The sequence below is a fragment of the Pyricularia pennisetigena genome (assembly GCF_004337985.1).
Source record: "Pyricularia pennisetigena strain Br36 chromosome Unknown Pyricularia_pennisetigena_Br36_Scf_10, whole genome shotgun sequence".
In the NCBI taxonomy this organism is placed as follows: Eukaryota; Fungi; Ascomycota; class Sordariomycetes; order Magnaporthales; family Pyriculariaceae; genus Pyricularia; species Pyricularia pennisetigena.
Window position 1 is genome coordinate 453,421 of NW_021940922.1, and position 18,267 is coordinate 471,687.

An 18,267-nucleotide genomic window follows, 5' to 3' on the forward strand; every position below is an offset into this window, starting at 1 on the left:
AAAAAAAAAAAAAAAGAAACTTTGGAAAAAGGTCTCCACCAAACGCGACAGAGAGCTTTTCTTCACAGCCCTAAAAAGAACGAAATCGAAAACCAAAAAACGAACAGAGAAGGAAAGTTCGACACATGGCAACGTGAAATGTTTCATGAGGGTTCAACGTCATGTTGTATAAAAGACGCTCACCCGACGGGATAGAACTTAGAGTGTCATGTCCCACTAGCCTCGGGGTGACGGCGGGTTGCCACGGTCCATCCACGCAAAGGACCCTCTCCATCTACCGATCATGATGGGGGCAGGCAACAGGCAGGAGAAAAAAAAAAAAATAACAAGTGCGAGAGAGTAGCGGCGGGCGGGCGGCGGCCGCCTGCGACGTCACTCAAAGGTTGTCAACTCATGCAAGCTAAAAAAACGCCGGGCTTCCCACCCGGTGGGCGGCGAATGCAACGCTCAAGGTTCCTCCGCACGTTTCTCGCAGGGCTTGGGATTTATCTATCTGGCACACGGCCCACGAGGTGAGCCCCCCTTTTCCTCTCGCTCTAGGTTTAACCTTTTTTTTTCCTTTGTCAAAATTTCCCGGCACTTTGGCGGGTTTTACGGTGATAGGTCCCATTGCATTAAATGATTTTTTGGATTTCGGCCTAAGGAGATCCCGTTCGTTTGTTGATGCGTTTTATGCTTACTCTGTATTTGGTAGCCTTTCCTTTTCACTACACTATTTCGCTTTGGGTATGACTTCAGTAGCAGAAGAGTAGGAGAATTGAAGGCCCCTGCTGTGGTAGTAAACTCCTCTGCCAACTTGCCATTGAGGGTCCTATGGCTTCGGCCAAAGCGTGATATAAGAAGAGAGGAGTGTAATTCGTGTGAACCTCCCAACACTTCTTGGCTGCTCCTCAAAAGGCAATAGCCTAGCATGGTTGCTACGCAGTATTCAATAACCATCCATCTCCGGCGGGTCTCAATAAAGCCTGAGTCGAGTCCGGGTGATGCCCTACAGGGATCATAAAATGAAAAAAGAACATGTCAAGAAGCATGACGATCCAAGCAAACGGATGCCCTGGTCGTATCCGATTGAGTTGCACATTTTTGTACACTAGGCATTCTTCTTAATAATCATCATCACTAGTGCCGGCAACTTAGTCTTCCGTCTCTTTTTTTTCTCTCTCTCTCTCTCTCTCTTTCTTTCCCCTCTTCTAGCACAATTCTTCTTCCCGTCAAGGTACGCATGACACTTGTGACGCATAGCTTAAAATCCCACGAGTCATACTATGGGATTATATCATTTGGAGCGGATAGCAGTGTATCCTATTTTAGAGATACAACCCCAATGATGAGTGAGGCTTCAATCTGAAATTGATTGGCAAAAGGAAGACGCGTTGGTAAAGGTTGCATCTAGATGAACTGTATTCCCGAGTTATGCCCAACATCGCATGACGGCCAGCCAGCCCATTCTTATGGGAAGCTGGGCGAGCAATATACGGCGAACACGGCGAAGACAGAATTTGCCATCGTATCAGCCTTGGCGCAGTCCGAGCGGCGAGCAAAGTCAAGTCAAGAGAACGGGGGAGCGTTGGATTGGCTAAATCATTCCCTCCCCCACTATAAAACGAGATGACCAGGCAGTAAAGTTCACGACTCGAGACAAACAATGAACCCATCTTGACTCGGTCGCACGTGGACTTGGGAAACATTGTGCTTGTTTATAGTTTTTGTGTTTATCGCACGAAGACGTACGTCTACAAGATGTTACTCTACTACGTAATACAAGCCCAAGGAACGGAGTTGGCGCCCAGCCTGCCCTTGCAAAGATGATGGATTGGCACATGTGTTTTTATGTGATGTGAAGATTTTCGTAGAGAGATGGATGATATGAATCGTAGGTCTACATCTCATCTCGATCTATTTTTCTTTTTCACTCAGCCCTTTCCAGTGCAGATTTTTGCATCGAATGGCCAATTGGCTGCGCTTCACCAACCTCAATCACATCGTTCCCTTTCTGGGGTCGATTTGTCAAGCGGTGGGTTGCAGACCAGTCAATCTTGCAGAGAGTTTCGCTACCAAGTCGTTGTTATGACCTCCCAAGATGTGCCATAGCTTTCCCCAACGCCAAGATTCCGGACGTTGCCTCGAACACTACCTAACATATGACTCGTTCCGGGTCTGCGGGTATTTTATTAACACGGAAAAAGAAATTCCACATTTACTGCAACCAAGCTTCTAAATCCCTTGCGATATAATGCCCGCACAAATCCGGGTCACCATCAAGCGAGTAACATTGTTTCAAGCCCATCTTCCGTGGCGCAATTGGCTAGCGCGTTCGACTGTTAAGTTTCGACCCACCATCGAGAGGTTGTCAGTTCAAGCCTGACCGGAAGAGAATTTTTTTTGCCTTGTTCTCACCTATGCTGGTTGAAGGGCATTCGTGTTATGCCACGCATGAGAATGTTGGGTCATTGCTTTTGCTGTTTTCTTTTTTTTTTCCCCATATATATGTTCTGCATACATTTTGTCTGGCTAGAATTAGGATAATTTTAGAAAACCTGAATCTCAAATCTCTTTTGATGAAAAATACCTGCAGTATTTGATAAAACGGTGCAGACACTAATCAACGCCAGATATCGGGGCGATCGCGGTGTTATGGGATGCTAGACAACCCGTCAAATTGTAGGAACTATAAATAACACAGCATATGATTAAACAGTTAGTAAAAACAACCGAAACTAATAAGATTCGGATTAACCGAGGATATTTTAAAATTTGAAATTAATGCAAGCTTTTTACTCATATATCGAGACTTCTCAGATCTTGTAGCAATGCTTAGCCTCGAGCTAACTTCCCGACATTCCCTACACAAGGTATACTGGCAAATATTCAGTTTTACATTCGAGAATTTTCCCAGCCAACAAACAAACAGACATCTCATCTCTTCCTTGCCTTGGCCCGCAGAGCTACGACATCGCAAGCTGATACCCTTTCCCTCCAAACCTACTCTTTCCCCTTTTATCCTGGACTCACCCTGGAGACTCTCGTTTTCCAAGATGCGTTTCGGAACTACTTTTCTTGTTACTTTTGCCTGCGGCGTCATCGCCTCACAGCCGCACTTATATCAGATGCCCAGGATATCAGTGCCCCCCGGGAAGACTCCGGAAGAGTGTGTGAATATCTGCAAAGAACAGTTGCTAGCGGCCAGACTTGACTTGACGCCGGGATTTCAATATTTTTGCAAGGTGTGGTGCAAAGAATACAAGCGGCTGGAGAATTTGAGCAAAGTTCGTGCGGCGCATTGAGATTCATTCTAATTTCATCATGTTCGCGCCTTGTCATAAGCCAAGTGCCGTACTTGGTAGTTATTTAAACTATTATATATACATCCCCGAGTGTTATTTACAAATACAAACGACCTTTTCCAACTTATTTACACTGTTCAAATTAGACCATTTTTTCGAGTAAACATCAATTGTTTAGCATTCAGGGATGTCGAAATCAAGGCGGAGGTTGTAGAGGGCACGCCTGTGACCGGCAAACCTAGAGAGCAGTGCAAGACGGAGGGTATCAGCAAGGTTTATGTCAATTTTATGAGTATTTCTTTTTTTTTTGTTTTTTTTTTGATTGGCTTTTGCCACGCTTTTGCCGCATTGGTAGGTCCTCTTATACGGGCGAGCTCATTATATGTTTGCAATCTTGGAGTACACAGTATTTTTATTTGTACTAGTTTACACACATCTCCACACCCTATTTAGCAAGGGTATTCCAAAAAGATCGAAACAATAGACATAGAAAAAAAAAAAAAAAAGAAAGAAACAGAAACCCCATCCCAACCATGTGTGCGTGCGTGGTCTCGTATATGTGCAGCATGTACACCATCTACTGATTATGTTCCAATCTTATGAACCACTCGCCTTTGAATGTACACGTTTCTCTCCTAGTACGCGACACCGCCAACCCTCCTGGCACCACCCAAGACCGGGGTGGCGGGAGCAGCAGCAGCAGCAGCCTGCGGCGAGTTGCTTTGATCGTCCGCAGGGGTGGCAGCGGCGGCAGCAGCCTTGGCCGCCTGCATGTAGGAATCGAGGCTGCCGAGGCTCTTGAGCATGTCGCTGTTGCCGGCACCGCCCATGACGGTGGCAAGAGCGGCGGCGAGCTGGTCCAGCGACGAGGGGCTAGCGTCGTCGGAGTCGTCGGAGTCGTCGGAGTAGTCCTCGTCATCGTTGCTGGAGGAAGTGGGGTCGGCAGAGGAGCTGTCGTAAGCATCGTTGTCGTCGGTGGAAGCAGGGGCGGGAGCGGCGCCGTAGCTGCCGCCGCCGCCGCCCGGAGCAGCACCGTTGGCAAGCGTGCCGATCAGACCCTCGAGCAGACCCAGGGAGCGGGCCTGGATGGCCGCGCGCCTGGCCATGCGGATCTTGGCGGTGCGCTTCCTGGCCGGGGAAGGGGAGAAGACGGCGCCCTGCGGGGTGTTCTTGACGGCGGGCTCGGCGTTGGCAGGGGACTTGGGCGCCGAGGGCGTGAAGATCTCGCCGTTGGGGGTCTCGGCGGTGGCCTGAGCCGTGGACTGCGGAGCGGGCTTGGCGACCTCCACGGCTACCTTGCGCACGGGCTGGGCGGCAGGGGCAGCAGGGGGCACGGCACCGCAGCCGCCTGCGTTGTTGGACGGCGGGTAGTTCTGATCGGCGGTGGGGTGGACGGCAGACTGGACCGGGGCCGGTGCGCGGTTACCGTAGCCGTCGTTGGCGGGAGCCGGTGTCGTCGTGGGCGAGTTGACGACGGGAACGACTGATGAGGATTGGGGCGATGGAGGGTAGTTGTTCGAGGCGGAAGCATTCGGGCTGGCCGACGAAACGACCGGGACGATTGACGAGGGAGTCTCGGAGGCAGGGACAACGGCAGAGGTGGAGGAAATCACACCGACAGCCTCGACGGACGAAGTTGTGGGCTGGACCGAGGATGGAGACGGAGGATAGTCGTCTGAATCCGAGGGCGAAGGCGAGGGCATCTGGGAGGCAGGCACGACGACAGAGCTTGGGCTGGTGGTGGCCGGGGTGGCTGACGGAGTCACATCGACAGCCTCGACGGACGAAGTTGTGGGCTGGACCGACGATGGAGACGGAGGATAGTCATCAGAATCCGAGGGCGAAGGCGAGGGGGTCTCGGAAGCGGGCACGACGGCGGAGGTGGAGGAAGTCACACCGGCAGCCTCAACAGACGAAGTTGTAGGCTGGACCGAAGATGGAGACGGGGGATAGTCGTCGGAATCCGAGGGCGAAGGCGAGGGCATTTCGGAGGCAGGCACGACGACAGAGCTTGGGCTGGTGGTGGCCGGGGTGGCTGACGGAGTCACACCAACCGCCTCGACGGAGGAGGCTGTGGTCTGAGGCGAGGGCAGGGGAGTGTAGCCCTGATCGCCCGAGTCCGAGGGAGAAGGCGAAGGGGTCTCAGAAGCGGGCACAACGGCAGAGGTGGAAGAAGTCACACCGACGGCCTCAACCGAAGAGCTCATGGCCGAGGGCGAAGGAGGATAGTTGTCAGCAACCGGGGAGGTGGTGCTCTCGACGGGCTTGACGTCCGAGGCAGGGGTCTCTGATGCAGGCACAACCGCAGAAGCAGTCGTCTCCACAGAGGACGAAGGAGCATAAGTCTCGGCGACCGGAGTAGCCGAGGTAGACGAGGTCACAGCAACAGCCTCAACGGACGAGGTGGTGGCGGTGGTCGCAACCGAAGGCGAAGGAACATATGTGTCCGCAGCCGGCGAAGTTGTGCTCTGAGCGGGCTTGACATCAGAGCTGGGAGTCTCGGATGCAGACAGAGTGGTCGATGCCAGAGATGGCGAGACAGGCGAAGTGGTCTCATCCCTAAAGACCGGGGTAGTCGACGACGACGACGACGACGATGGCAATGCCAAGTCGGGGACGTTGCTGGAGGTGGACTGGGCCGACGGGGCAGTGACAGTCGACATGGTGGTCTGGACAGGCACGACGTCGCTGGTCAAAGGTGACGGGGCAGGGGATGAGGCTGCCGGTGTATTGGCAGGGGCATAGTCACCACCCGAGGGGCTTGGCTGCTGGCTGACGGGCTCGACAGACGATTGGGGGGCCGGAGTGTTGTTGTAATCGTTGTCGTCGTCGTCATCACTGTCGTCATCATTGTCATTGTTGTCGTTGCTGTAGTCATCGCCCTGGTTGGTGTTGCTGGGGGCCGGGCCGTTACCATAGCCCTGATCCGCAGCGTCGTTGAAGTCGCCACCCAGAGCATTGATGATCTTGCACTTCAGGCCACCAAGAGTAGGACCGTTGAAGAAGTTGCTGATGATGGTGGGGAACTCATCGAGAGCGACCGGGGGCCTGACCTCCTCACCGCGGACCTTGACCTTGAGACTGGGAACGTTGGCATTGGTGATCATGGTACCGTTGGGCTGTGGCGAGTTGCGCCAAGAATTGGTTTGTAAGCTTTTTCAACGGTCCATCTGAATAAACAAACAAACAAAAAAAAAAAAAAAAAAAAAAAAAAAACTTACCATCTTGATCTGAGCAGTCAGCAGGTCCTGGATCTTGTTGACGTCGACCGGGTTCATGCCAGCAGCCTTGATGGCCTTGTCAAGCGGCAGGTCGTCGTAGGTGGTACCCTCCATGGGCATGGAAAGCAGAGCCGTGTGGCCGATGTACGTGTTGCCAATGGAGAAGACCAGGCTGCAGGGGAGAGGAAGCTCGCTACGCTCGACCTCGACGCCGATCGAGTACTGCTTGATGGGAGCAGCCGGGGCGGGCGAGGCCTTGTTGCTGCTGCTGCTGCTGCCATAGCTGCTGCCGGCCGACGAGGCCGACGGCTTCTTGGAATGCTTGCCGATGCTGCCGTAGTCGCCGGCGGAGACCTTGACGACCGCGCCATTGATGACGTCGCTGATGCCGGGAGCGACCTTGCCGAGGATCTCGGGGATGAGCTCGAGGTCTGACAGGGTCGGGTCGCGCTTGACCATGCGGCTGCGCCGGCCGAAAAGCCAGGACCAAGGGCCCCAGTTCCTGCGGTTGTTCGCGTTGCCCTTGCCCTTGCCGTTGCCGCCGGGTCCAGGAGCAGGGGCCGGGGCAGGGGCGGGGTTGGGAGCCGGCGCAGGTCCAGGGGCAGGGGCGGGGTTGGGAGCAGGTGCAGGTGCAGGTGCAGGTGCAGAGTCCGTATCGCCATCGTTGCTGCCGTCATTATCACCATCGTTCTGGCCGTCGCTGCTGTTATCAACAGGAACAGCAGAAGCTGAGGGGGCCGAGCTGCTGGATGAAACGGCCGGGGCAGAAGCAACAGTCGATGACTGAGGAGCGGCCGAGGAGCTGGACGCGGCGGTGCTGGACGGCGCGGGCGCGACGGACGACACGGCGGCCGGGTCGGGCTGGCTGGCCATGGAGCCGTCACCGTAGAGGATGTTGACGGACCTGATGACGGAGCGGCGCAGCTGGTCCTTGGTGGCGCTGTTCTCGTTCTTCAACTCCGGGTACGTGTATCCAAAGTTCTTGGTCGTGGACGCCGTCCTGCCGGTGTGGAAGTTGTTGGCGTCACGGTAGAAGGGCTTCAGCTCGCTGTCGGCCGTGATGACGGAGTTGGCAGGCGTGGCGTACAGACCGCGGGTACGATAGCTGCCGGTCTGCACGGTGTTGTTGTAGTTGACTGCCTGCCAAAGGGCGATCAGACGATCGACGTTGGCGTGGTGCAACCAGCTGCGATTCGAATGGGCGTGGTTAGTCCAGGGGCGGGCACCAAGTGAATCAAGGGATATATGCCAGCACTTACAAAATGGGGTCGAAGCCAGAGTAGTCAAGGTATGTCATGATGGCATACATGGATGTATGCACATCGTTGTGGGGAGCCTCGAAACTCAAGCCGCTGGTACCATAGGTGGCCATGGTGTTGAAGTCGGTGACCGTCGACATGATGCGGTACTAATGTTGCAAATGTCAGCACACCAGAAACTTTTTTTTTTTTTTTTTTTTTTTTTTTTTTACTCTCCCTCCTCGCGCGCAAAACTCACCACCTGGCTCTTGAGCGGATTGTTGGCATCGGCCAGATCCTGGTTGACGATCTGAAACTGGTTGTTTCCTCGGGAATCAGGCTGGCGAGTTGTCTCGGGCCAGCCCCAGCAGTTGCGGTCCGTGCTGGTGGGGAAGTAGTTGTTGGCCGTGTTGAGAGGGAACTGCTGCCACTTGTAGCTGTACAACGGGTTCTTGATGGTCGTCTGTCCCGTAGGGCCGTTGACCGAGATGGTTGGCATCATGGCTGCCGGCGGCAGATTATAGTCACTGGCCCAATCCCAGTAAGGCATCCTCCAGTTCTCAGCAGCAGCCTGGTAAGTCGCCGCCTGGGAGCCTTGGTAGCGCGAGGCAACTGTGGTGATGTGCTGGCCAAGAACCATCTCGAACACTGCGACATAGGGACGATGCCAAGTGGCGAATTGGATTTCCTGGGAAAAGGTATGTTAGTCATGATGCCAATGCTACATACAGTAACGTGATCAATCGACTGCATGAGAGAAGTCTATATCGAACAGAGGACTTACACCATGAGGACAGTAACCCCTCCCATTGCCGCCGGATGCAGCCGAAACGCCGTTCCATGGGATGTATGGACGACCGTGAATACCTGGATCGATTCGTCAGCATTCTTTTGTTTTAAATAATACCAAGAAAGATAAGAAATAGCAAACAGTAAAGTAAACATCCAACTTACCAGAAATACCAAAGTAAGAATTCTCATCGCTCTCCTTCGCCTGCTGGAACTCGGCCAGACCAAGAATAAAAAGATCCCTGCATTAGACACATCTTTTCAGCCTTCCGCTTTTGCTACTCAGATCAGATAAGACAAGACATGTCTTTGATCCACATCACCCTGTCGAAACAAACAAAGTGAGCCTTACCAGAGAGCGCCTCCATCATTCTGCAGCTGGTTGACATTCATACGGGAGGGCAGCTCACCGCTCGTCGTGTTGAGGGCGGTCTGCCTACCCGTCACGATGAAGCGGCCATTCTGGGCGAGAACGATGGTCTGTAGCAGGGGCAGTAATGCCAGGATCTGGATGGATCCCTTGATGGACATTGTGGAACCCTTGAAGCAAGGTCAGCCGTGTTGGCGGAAACCTCAAAAGAAAGAAGGTTATTGATTATTGATGCCTGTAAATGATCGACTGAAAAGTAAAGAATAGAAAGCAAAAAGAGAAAGTAATAATGAGAGTGAATGGGTATCTGGCTGTGTGACAGAAGCAGAACCCCTGGATAGGAGGCAGCGCAAAAGCAACTGTCTTCTAGAAAGAATGTATACTGTCAGAGTTGGGATAGCTAGGAAAAAGAAAGAAAGAATGCAAACAAGGAAGGATGAACGAGTGATGCCTCCTTGCTCTGCTTGACCGTTGGAATGATATTCTTCAAGGGAAATTGAACGACAGGGGGAAAAAGAGCCATATGTATAGAGACATTTTTTTTGTGTCCTCTTGGCGCGATTCCATTTTAGTTACAGGTCCTTCACCAAGGGCCACGAGTCTTGACCCTTCGTATTTCCCGAGTCCTGCTCTACGAGTCCCAAGCGGTTTTAGATCCGGCAACTTTTTGCCTAGTCGTCGAGCTTTTGCCGCACGAGCCCGCGACGTTTGGTAGCAGCGAGCACGGTTCATGGGCAAACAAACAAAGAAAATGTCCGATTCGGGGATGATGATGCTAAGAAGAAAACTCGACAGGATGACAAAGCAGGAGAAAACGAAAAAAAAAGGGGACTACCAGATAAAGCGAAACAGACGGGGTGGAACAAAAAAAAAGTACACCCCCTCTCGGTTCCAACCATTTCCTCGGGAAAGTCTTTTTTTTTTCCCCCCTCTGCCGCATTTCTTCTCGTCCAAAGCATGAGCCCCAAATCTCCCGTGTGCTTCTAGGGCGCCACTAACACGAAGGGGGGAAATGAGAAACAGGTCGATGGAATTAGGATGTTCGCTGCTAGCTCGCCGCCGGCCCAGATCCAAGTATACAAATAGAACGACGGTTCCAGAATCTAGCGTGTGAAAATGGCGCTGATTGCTGGTCACGGCCCGTCATGCTTCCCACAGCATAGGCCAGGCATGCTCTCGCATTGGTGACGCACAAAACCGGCGGCTAGCGTATCACCCATGGAGATGATGGATGTCCATTGGGTTTCTGAATTCATGCTGGGCTGGGCTTCTTTTTTTTTTTCACTGGTCCCTTAGGGGGCTTGTCCATGAGCCTAACGCCCATTCGCTCGTGGCCTGTGCCGGTTTTGGCACTTTTGACACTGGGTGGATTGCCCGTAAACCGTGAGAAATAGGGGATGCAAGGTACGTAATGCAGGCAGGTACAGTAGATAGACATGTTGGTAAGTGGCTACCCGCATACAAGGCATAGATGGTGTGAAGGGTATCGGAAGCGTTCGCACAATCGGGCGGCGGCCAAGAGATGCCAAGAATGTCAATCGATTAGGAACCGATCCCATCCATCAGTTTTCCGTAGATTGAAAAAAGCTAATTCGTGCTTTACCACAGGTTCCTCTTCCACGGTATCCAGTGGCGAGTCTCAACCTACCTTCTGCTTTTTTTTTTTTTTGTCTTTTTTCTTTTTCTTTTTTTCTTTGCTCTTTGCAAGCGGGCGTGGCTAACATCTCCCCTGTTGGTTTTCGGTGGTTGGGTGGATTGCGGCATCGATATTCTCCCCGCCCGCACCCTGTTTCTTTTTGTCTTTTGGATTCAATAGATGGTCTCAAGAGGAGAGCCGAGACCTTTGGCAATATGCTTCTCACGATGAAATGAGCAAAATAGTAAAAATCAAGCAATGTATAAATCTGGGTTTCCTGTTCTGAGAGCGACGGGTTCTTGTTTGTTCATCATCCCCATCGACAGTCATTCGTTCATTGCTTTCATAGCATCAGTCGCTCGCTACTGCATAAGTCATTCTTTCGTTCATCCCCCAACCCCAGGATGCGTACCAACATCTGTCTCCTCGCCGTTCTCGGCGTGGCTCCTGCCCTTATCGCCGCGGGCCCTATCCCCCAGGCTGGTGGCATGTATGACTACTCTATCGGTGTTCGTCCCGAGGGCCCTGGCGCAGAGGAGCATGGTGGCCACGAGGAGGGAGAGTCTGTCTGTGGTTAGTAACTCTAATAATAATCACAAAAAACCCACCTACCATTTGCCGACGCCTATGGGCGACGCGTCATTAGCCCCTTGGCATATCACACTAACTAATTACTGACCATCACATGACTCACAACAGGCATCGTCAACCCATGCGAGTACCTTGATGCCGACAGCAACTTTGACAGCCCTCTTGGCCCGGGTGCGGGAGAGGGTGAGGGCGGGCGCGTCAAGCGCCAGGAACAGAAAGGCCCCTTTGTCTGCGTGAACTGCGACTCGATCGTCAACCGTGGTCTCAGATCGTGCGCCAAGGCCAGTGGCTGGCAGGTGAACTGCGACCTGCCCAGGTTCGCCAACCTCATCATCTGCGGCGGAGACTGCCACAAGACGCCCCAGCCGGGCAAGATCCCCCAGCCCGAGCCCGAGAAGGAGCCGGAGCCGGAGAAAAAGCCGGAGCAAGAGGCTCCTCCTCCCAAGGGCGACTACAAGGAGCCCGAGCCCGAGAAGAAGCCGGAGCACGTCCACCCCGAGGGCGGCTACAAGGAGACCAAGCCGGCTGAAGAGCCCGCCAAGGAGCCTGCCCACGTCCACCCCGAGGGCGGCTACAAGGAGACCAAGCCCGCCGAGGAGCCGGCCCACTCGCAGAGCCCGACCTACGACGCCCCTCCTGCCAACTGCACCGAGAAGGCCACCGAGCACAAGTACGAAACCGTCCCCCACGGCAACCACACTGAGGAGGCGCCGGCCCCTGCCCCGACCCACGAGGTGACCCACCCGACCGGCACCTACCAGAGCCCGCCTGCTGCTCCTACCCAGCAGCCCTACCACACCGTCCCCCACGCTGAACAGCCCAAGGAGCACCACGAGGAGCCTAAGCCTGAGGCTCACAAGGAGGAGCCCAAGCACGAGCAGCCCAAGTATGAGGAACCCAAGCACGAGCAACCCAAGTACGAGGAACCCAAGCAGGAGGAGCACAAGGAGCAGCCCGTCGCCGAGCACACCCCCGTCCACAGCTACCAGACCGTCCCCATCCCCAGCGCCGAGGCGCCGAAGCACGAGGAGCCCAAGCACGAGCAGCCCAAGTACGAGGAACCCAAGCACGAGGAGCACAAGCATGAGGAGCCCAAACACGAGGAGCCCAAGTACGAGGAACCCAAGCACGAGGAGCACAAGGAGCAGCCGGCCCCTTCCGCCGAGTACGCCCCTCCTGCCCAACCCGCCGCCGAGGAGCCCAAGCCCGAGACCAAGCGCCGCAAGGGCAAGATGACCCCGGCAGTTGGTGGTGATTACGGCCACCGCCAGTAAGCCACATGGCGCATCTATGGTGGTGTTCGGCATTCGGGCCGGTTGTGTGTTGGCGGGGCGAGTGATTGATGGTTGAGAAAATCCTCGGGTGGTCAAATTTTCATTTCTTTTCTTCTGTCTATTGTTGGACTGCAGTTGTTTCTTTTTTTGGGCTCGTTCGTGTTTCAATGACGCAATGTGCCCAGAAGGAAACAAAAAGAAAGAAAAGAAACGCCCGGATTTTTTTTTTCTGCCTGCCTATTTGACCGAGGTGGAAGCGAAGGGGAAGAAGACCAAAAACGAAAAAAACAACCAACGCATAGTTCAATAGGGGACTGGACGATCAATGTATTATTGCCGTCATCCTGGCCGCCCATGTGTGTGTTGTGCTTTGTTGTAGAAAGAAATTAGTTTTTCTTTGTTTTCTTTGTTGATATGTTTAATCATAATTGCTATTGGCCCAGTCCGAACTTTGAACATTGGCGCCAATTCTACTGCCGGCTGCTACAAGTACATCTGATGACCCTCCCCAATTATTTCCAAACAAGAAAGCATAAAAAATCGAAATTGGCTGGACCATGGCAACCAAAAAAAAAATAAAAGCGGGACGGACGGCCCGTCATCCCAATTGATGACGATGGGATGAGAATAACTATGCTGCGAGCGATAATAACAATGTGAAACGGGACAAAGTCGGTCGGTCCTAGGACGCCTTGGGACCAATTTCCCTATGGGGTTTGTTGGTTCGCTTGGCCCTATTTCAACCATGCACCAATGACCGCATCCACTTCCCCTGACCAGGCCATTCCATTCGTGGAAAAGTCAGGGGGACACGGCAATCGCATAAGCAGAAACAATCCCATAATCCCCAGATCCCCCCGTTGGTGCCACGGGAGGGAGCGCCGACCGGGTTCGAACGTTTTTTTGGTCTGCATGGGGGTTTTGGGGGCGGGAAACGAAACAAAGGGGGGGAAGGGATTGGGCGTGGCGAAGCGACAGGACTTGAGACGAATCTTGGGCTCGATTTGGTTCTGGTGTATGCGCAGGGCAGGGCATGAAAGGGGAAACAATTTATTTCTGGCAGCACGGTACAGGGATGATGGGCGCAGGGCTGTGGGAGGGCTGCCAAGAGATACGTCAACATGGCGGTTTTCAACGGAGATCACGTTCCGAACATGGCACATTCATGACAGGCGAGCCCGTTGCAGAGGGTAAACTATATTTTTTTTTGCAAAGGGATGTCAGAGGGAGGGTAGGTACCTGAAGGTGGTTCGATGATGTGATATATAAAGAGGCTTACCGTCTCTCACCTTTGGAGAATCTTGAATTTTGGAAGCCACCCTCGGTCGCTCCATCCATCGTTCGTTTGATTTTATTATATTTTATTTTTCATTCTTTCCATCCAGTTGCGATCCGGTTTATCAGCCAATATGAAGTTTTCAATCTCTTTGCTCGCCGTCCTGGCCCCAGCGGCCATGGGCCACTGTATGCATCAACCCCTCCTCATTGTATCCTTTGCGGCAGCAAAAAAACATCACACTAGATATGGCGACTAACAATACCAAAAAAAAAAAAAAAAAAAACAGACATGTTCCAGGGGACCATTGTTGGAGGTGCCAAGTCCAGCAACTGGCAGTTCATCCGCGAGACGGCCAACAACCCGAGTCAGTCCCCCATCGAGGACATCAACTCCCCGCAGATGGCCTGCTTCGAAAAGACCGGCCGCGCCGCTGCCGGCGTGCAGACCGTCTCTGCGGGATCCCGCATCGGGTTCAGCGCCTCGTCGCCCGTCATACATCCCGGCCCGTTCATGTTCTACATGGCCCAGGTTCCGGATGGACAGGATGTCGACAGCTGGAAGCCCTCTGGCAACGTGTGGTTCAAGATCGACCAGTACGGCGCCAAGTCGAGAAAAGAGTTCGAGTCGGGCATGAGCGAGTTCTACACCACCATCCCCGTAAGCCTCAAGGCCGCCAACTACCTGCTGAGGGCCGAGCACGTCGGCCTGCACTCGGCCGGCAACCCGCAGTTCTACCTCAGCTGCGCCCAGCTCAAGGTCACGGGCAACGGCGCCAGCAGCCCGACCGACCTGGTTTCCTTCCCCGGCGCCTACAGCAAGAGCGACAAGGGCCTCTATGATGACATCTGGGTCGGTAGCGCGACGGAGTACACATACCCCGGTCCTGCTATTTGGGGTGGCGGTGGCAGCGGTGGCAGCGGCAGCGGCGGCAGCGGTGGCGGCAATAGCAGCAGTAACAGCAACCCGACTCCTGTAAGTCAAACCACCAAGTTTAATTCTGTGGGCGGACTGTGCTTTTTGCAGAGAAATGGTTTTTCCTTTTTTTTTTTCTTTTTTTTTTACTGACCTATATTATGTGATTTGCAGTCACAGCCTCAAACCAACCCAACCCAGTCCAGTAACAACACGAACAGCACCCCATCTGCCAGTACGCCTAGCAACCCACCTGCCAACAAGCCCAGCGGCTCGCCTGCCAGCACCCCTAGCAACTCGTCTTCAAACCCCTCGACCGGAAGCTGCGCATCCATGTACGGACAGTGCGGTGGTCAGAACTGGGCCGGAGCCACGTGCTGCTCTTCTGGCACTTGCACCAAGAGCAACGACTATTACTCGCAGTGCCTGTAAAAGCACAAGAAAAACAACGACAGAGTCGACATGGCAGAGAGCGTTGACTTGCAGGGCCGGGTCGGAACATGTTGGACATCATATAACATTCCTTGAGACGCATCTACCATGCTTTTACAGTATATATCTTTTCGTTCGGAGCTAGGCTCCTCTCGTTCTTTCTTTGGGTTTAGAAGTTGACTTCTCATTTTCATCATCATGAATTTACTTGTATGACGCAAACTTGGGCCTGTTCGCTTTGATTTCTTCGGTGAATAGAATTATGTATATCATGCATGTCATTCCAAGTCTCTGGCAAGTAGCAGCCTCACCATTGTCACATGCAGTCCTAACCTGAGCAAGTCTTTAGTTTCGCAGGCAGAAAATAAAATAGCTTAAAGTCAGATGATGCACGAATGTTGTCGCTTCATTTTCAGTCCATGTATGATAGATTGGGCATGACCTCGTAAGCCGCAAAATACTCATGCTTGGCTGAGACTACATGCTCGACTGGAACGGCCTTACAAGTCACACATTGAACAAACTCGGCGCTACTCTGCGAAATTTAGAAGCCTAGTTCGTATGAATCAGTAGCCGGCTAGCCGCAGCAACGCGCCTAGCTGGAGATGATCGACAACCACGTTTCAAATGCCAGTCGATCCAAGCGAGGAAAACCTTCCTCGCATCCGTTCATCTGGATGGATGGTTTAATCAATTTGCGGCTAGTAAAAATAAATGATCGCCTTTCTGACATGCAGTTGACAGCGCTTATTTTGCTGTTCATCTTGTCTCAGATCTCTGGGTTTGATCACCCAACCCACTTGTTATTTCTGTCTCTGTGGCGATGAGTTGTTTGAGCATCGAGTCAGAGGCGACAAAGAAAATCGTCCGGCGAACTAGGGCGATCGGGACACGCACTCCTCGGTGTAGACCACGCCGTGGCGTCCCTTATACGGCCAGTGGTAAAACTGATCCGAGTCCAGCATTGCACTTCTGTACTAAAATAGTACTCTCCTTGCAAAATAGACATTTTGGTGTGTCTTTTATAGCTATGCAGGGCGATTGGTGGTAAAGACTAAAGAATCATTCAGAGTAAGTGGAGAGCCGCTTATATCACAGCCGTCGTTTTGATTTTCGTGCAACGTGACCTTACTCGCGCGCGAGCAAGTTGACCAATCTCTTCGAGTCTCACTACGTCCTCTAACTGTGGCTCTGGCCCTGTGAACTTCACATCGAACCTGTAGAACTCTTCCAGTGCTCCCGTATCAGTTCTTTGGCCAGCATTTTGGCAATTGACAAACTGCTGCCATGCCCTATCTGAGTGACCAAAGCTCCAGAAAGCCTTTATAAAACTAATCAGGAATGTAATCCTTCCATGGTCGTCGCGCCTTTGAAACAAGAGGCTCATCTGCTTTTGAAATTCCTGATCCGAATGATAGGACAAGACTCGGCCTAGCCTAGGAGTAGAAGGTAAAACTGATGCGGCTTCCTAGAGGGCGATGGAGGCTGGCTTTTTATACATAAGACCGCCATCTTGAACGACCCAACGCCCTTTATATGGAACGGCTTGAAATAGCTGGGAGCTCTTAATTATCTGATTTTGACGGTTATGACGAATGATTGCTCTGGAGGCGACTTACAAAGGGGCAGCAGTAGCACATCGTATACTGTTCTACTGTTAACACATAGTGAGTATGGCTAGTCTGGCGGATGGTCTTGCATCTTCCATCACGGGAGTAGGACACCATCCTTGGGTTTTATCATGTAGTAATTTTAGCAAGTTAGTTTTATAGCTGGCAGCCCATAGGTAGAATCCTTGCCGTTCGTCCGTCTTTCCCGACTTATTGCATTGTGGTTTCCAAGAACACCTACTGTGGTATCCCGGAATGTGGTGGCTGTTATCCCTAGCTCGATACCTATCTGGACAGCGTTTGGAGAGCTAAAAATGCTTATTCTGCTGCCAAACACCCTTCGAAAAACAGACTCTAGGTTCCCAAGAGAATATAGGCCATCCACGGCCAAGGAAATAATAAAATTGAAAAGCTCTTAATTTCACCGGGATGCGGAAGGTAAACCAAGATTGGAATGCAGTCTCAGATAGTGCTTTGAAAGTTGAGATGCATTTTCAACTGGCCATCCATACAAAGCAAGGGCCGCTGCTGTAATCGAACCTATTTGTATTGTTTCAGTCATTATATGTACAACGGTAGCGGATTGCGGCTTACCAGAACAAGTTTCAAATATCAAGTCAGTCTTATACCATTTTGAGCTTTTTGCAGATATACCAATGGTGCGATACCTCTTGTCCCACCTCCATCAATGCTTAGAACCCGTACACTGCAAGTATCAGGTTTGAGTTGTCCTGATATACTTTCCATATCAAAACCACAAAGAATGCACGACTTCATGTTGTCAATGCATTTCTCCATGGCATCCATATTCCCAAATAATTTGACACAGTTTTCGAATAAAAAGTGGCCGCAGCGAAGGCTTATGTAGGCTTTCGTTGCAGACATCCGTAGTATGTATCGATGGATCTCAAAGTTGGCTATTCGTCTTTGAATGTGGTCATAAGCTGCCTATGTGACCGTGCGGCAGATTGAAAGACTTTAAGCTGCTGGAATCTTTCTTTCATGCTCTCCTCGAGCAGCTCAATAAATCTCGATAAAGGAAACAACTTCTTCAACCTGATGTTATTCCAAGCTGTGTCAAAATACGCTTTATTGCAAATGTCTTAATACAAAGAAATAAAGACTCCACGAGGCTCAAACTGTACAGTTCATTAGCGAAATGCTCACTTGGGTTGTCGTTGGATATATAGCACTGAACGTATTCATAATACCGCTATGCAGGCGGCCATAAATACTTGGCAATCTGAAGTTGCAGGTCTACATTTACACCTTTATATTTGCTATCGGCGCTGCAGGGGCCGGGGCAGCACCAAATATCAATGCAGCTCTTGTCAAAAGTGCTATTACGGGTATCGGCGGAATGGGGCTTTATCAAACATTGGTGAAGTTATTATATTATCGCAATCTCGTACTTTAATTTTTGCAAATGCTAATCCGTTGTTTGTCAGTATAATACTGTAAAACTTTGTTTTTTTTACGCCTCTGGAACTCCTAAAGGCCAAGCTGTCATTGGATGATTGGAGTTAGCCTACTGTTGGTGATGCCTTTGCTGGGTACCCAAATAGTACTTGGAGCTGGCTAGGTTTTAATTTGTTCTGTTTTTTTTTTCTTTTTCTTCCTCTTTCTTTTCA

At 51.9% G+C, this 18,267-nt stretch overlaps 3 protein-coding genes across 3 annotated transcripts; 2 read left to right on the forward strand and 1 right to left on the reverse strand.

The window, feature by feature from the left end:
* Window positions 1-3,919: 3,919 nt before the first annotated feature.
* On the reverse strand, window positions 3,920-9,063 carry PpBr36_10502 (uncharacterized protein; the record flags this gene model as incomplete). The annotated part of the gene is made up of 7 exons (XM_029897613.1): window positions 3,920-6,403; window positions 6,506-7,691; window positions 7,765-7,913; window positions 8,003-8,431; window positions 8,528-8,610; window positions 8,698-8,774; window positions 8,885-9,063. The coding sequence occupies 7 exons, from the start codon at window positions 9,061-9,063 to the stop codon at window positions 3,920-3,922; spliced, it is 4,587 nt and encodes a 1,528-aa protein (XP_029744078.1).
* A 1,879-nt stretch (window positions 9,064-10,942) lies between these two features.
* On the forward strand, window positions 10,943-12,403 carry PpBr36_10503 (uncharacterized protein; the record flags this gene model as incomplete). Its single annotated transcript, XM_029897614.1, has 2 exons — window positions 10,943-11,111; window positions 11,238-12,403. 2 exons carry the CDS (start codon window positions 10,943-10,945, stop codon window positions 12,401-12,403), a joined length of 1,335 nt encoding a protein of 444 aa, XP_029743908.1.
* Window positions 12,404-13,812: 1,409 nt separating this feature from the next.
* On the forward strand, window positions 13,813-15,026 carry PpBr36_10504 (uncharacterized protein; the record flags this gene model as incomplete). Its single annotated transcript, XM_029897615.1, has 3 exons — window positions 13,813-13,867; window positions 13,969-14,654; window positions 14,769-15,026. The coding sequence occupies 3 exons, from the start codon at window positions 13,813-13,815 to the stop codon at window positions 15,024-15,026; spliced, it is 999 nt and encodes a 332-aa protein (XP_029744081.1).
* Between the last annotated feature and the right edge of the window lie 3,241 nt (window positions 15,027-18,267).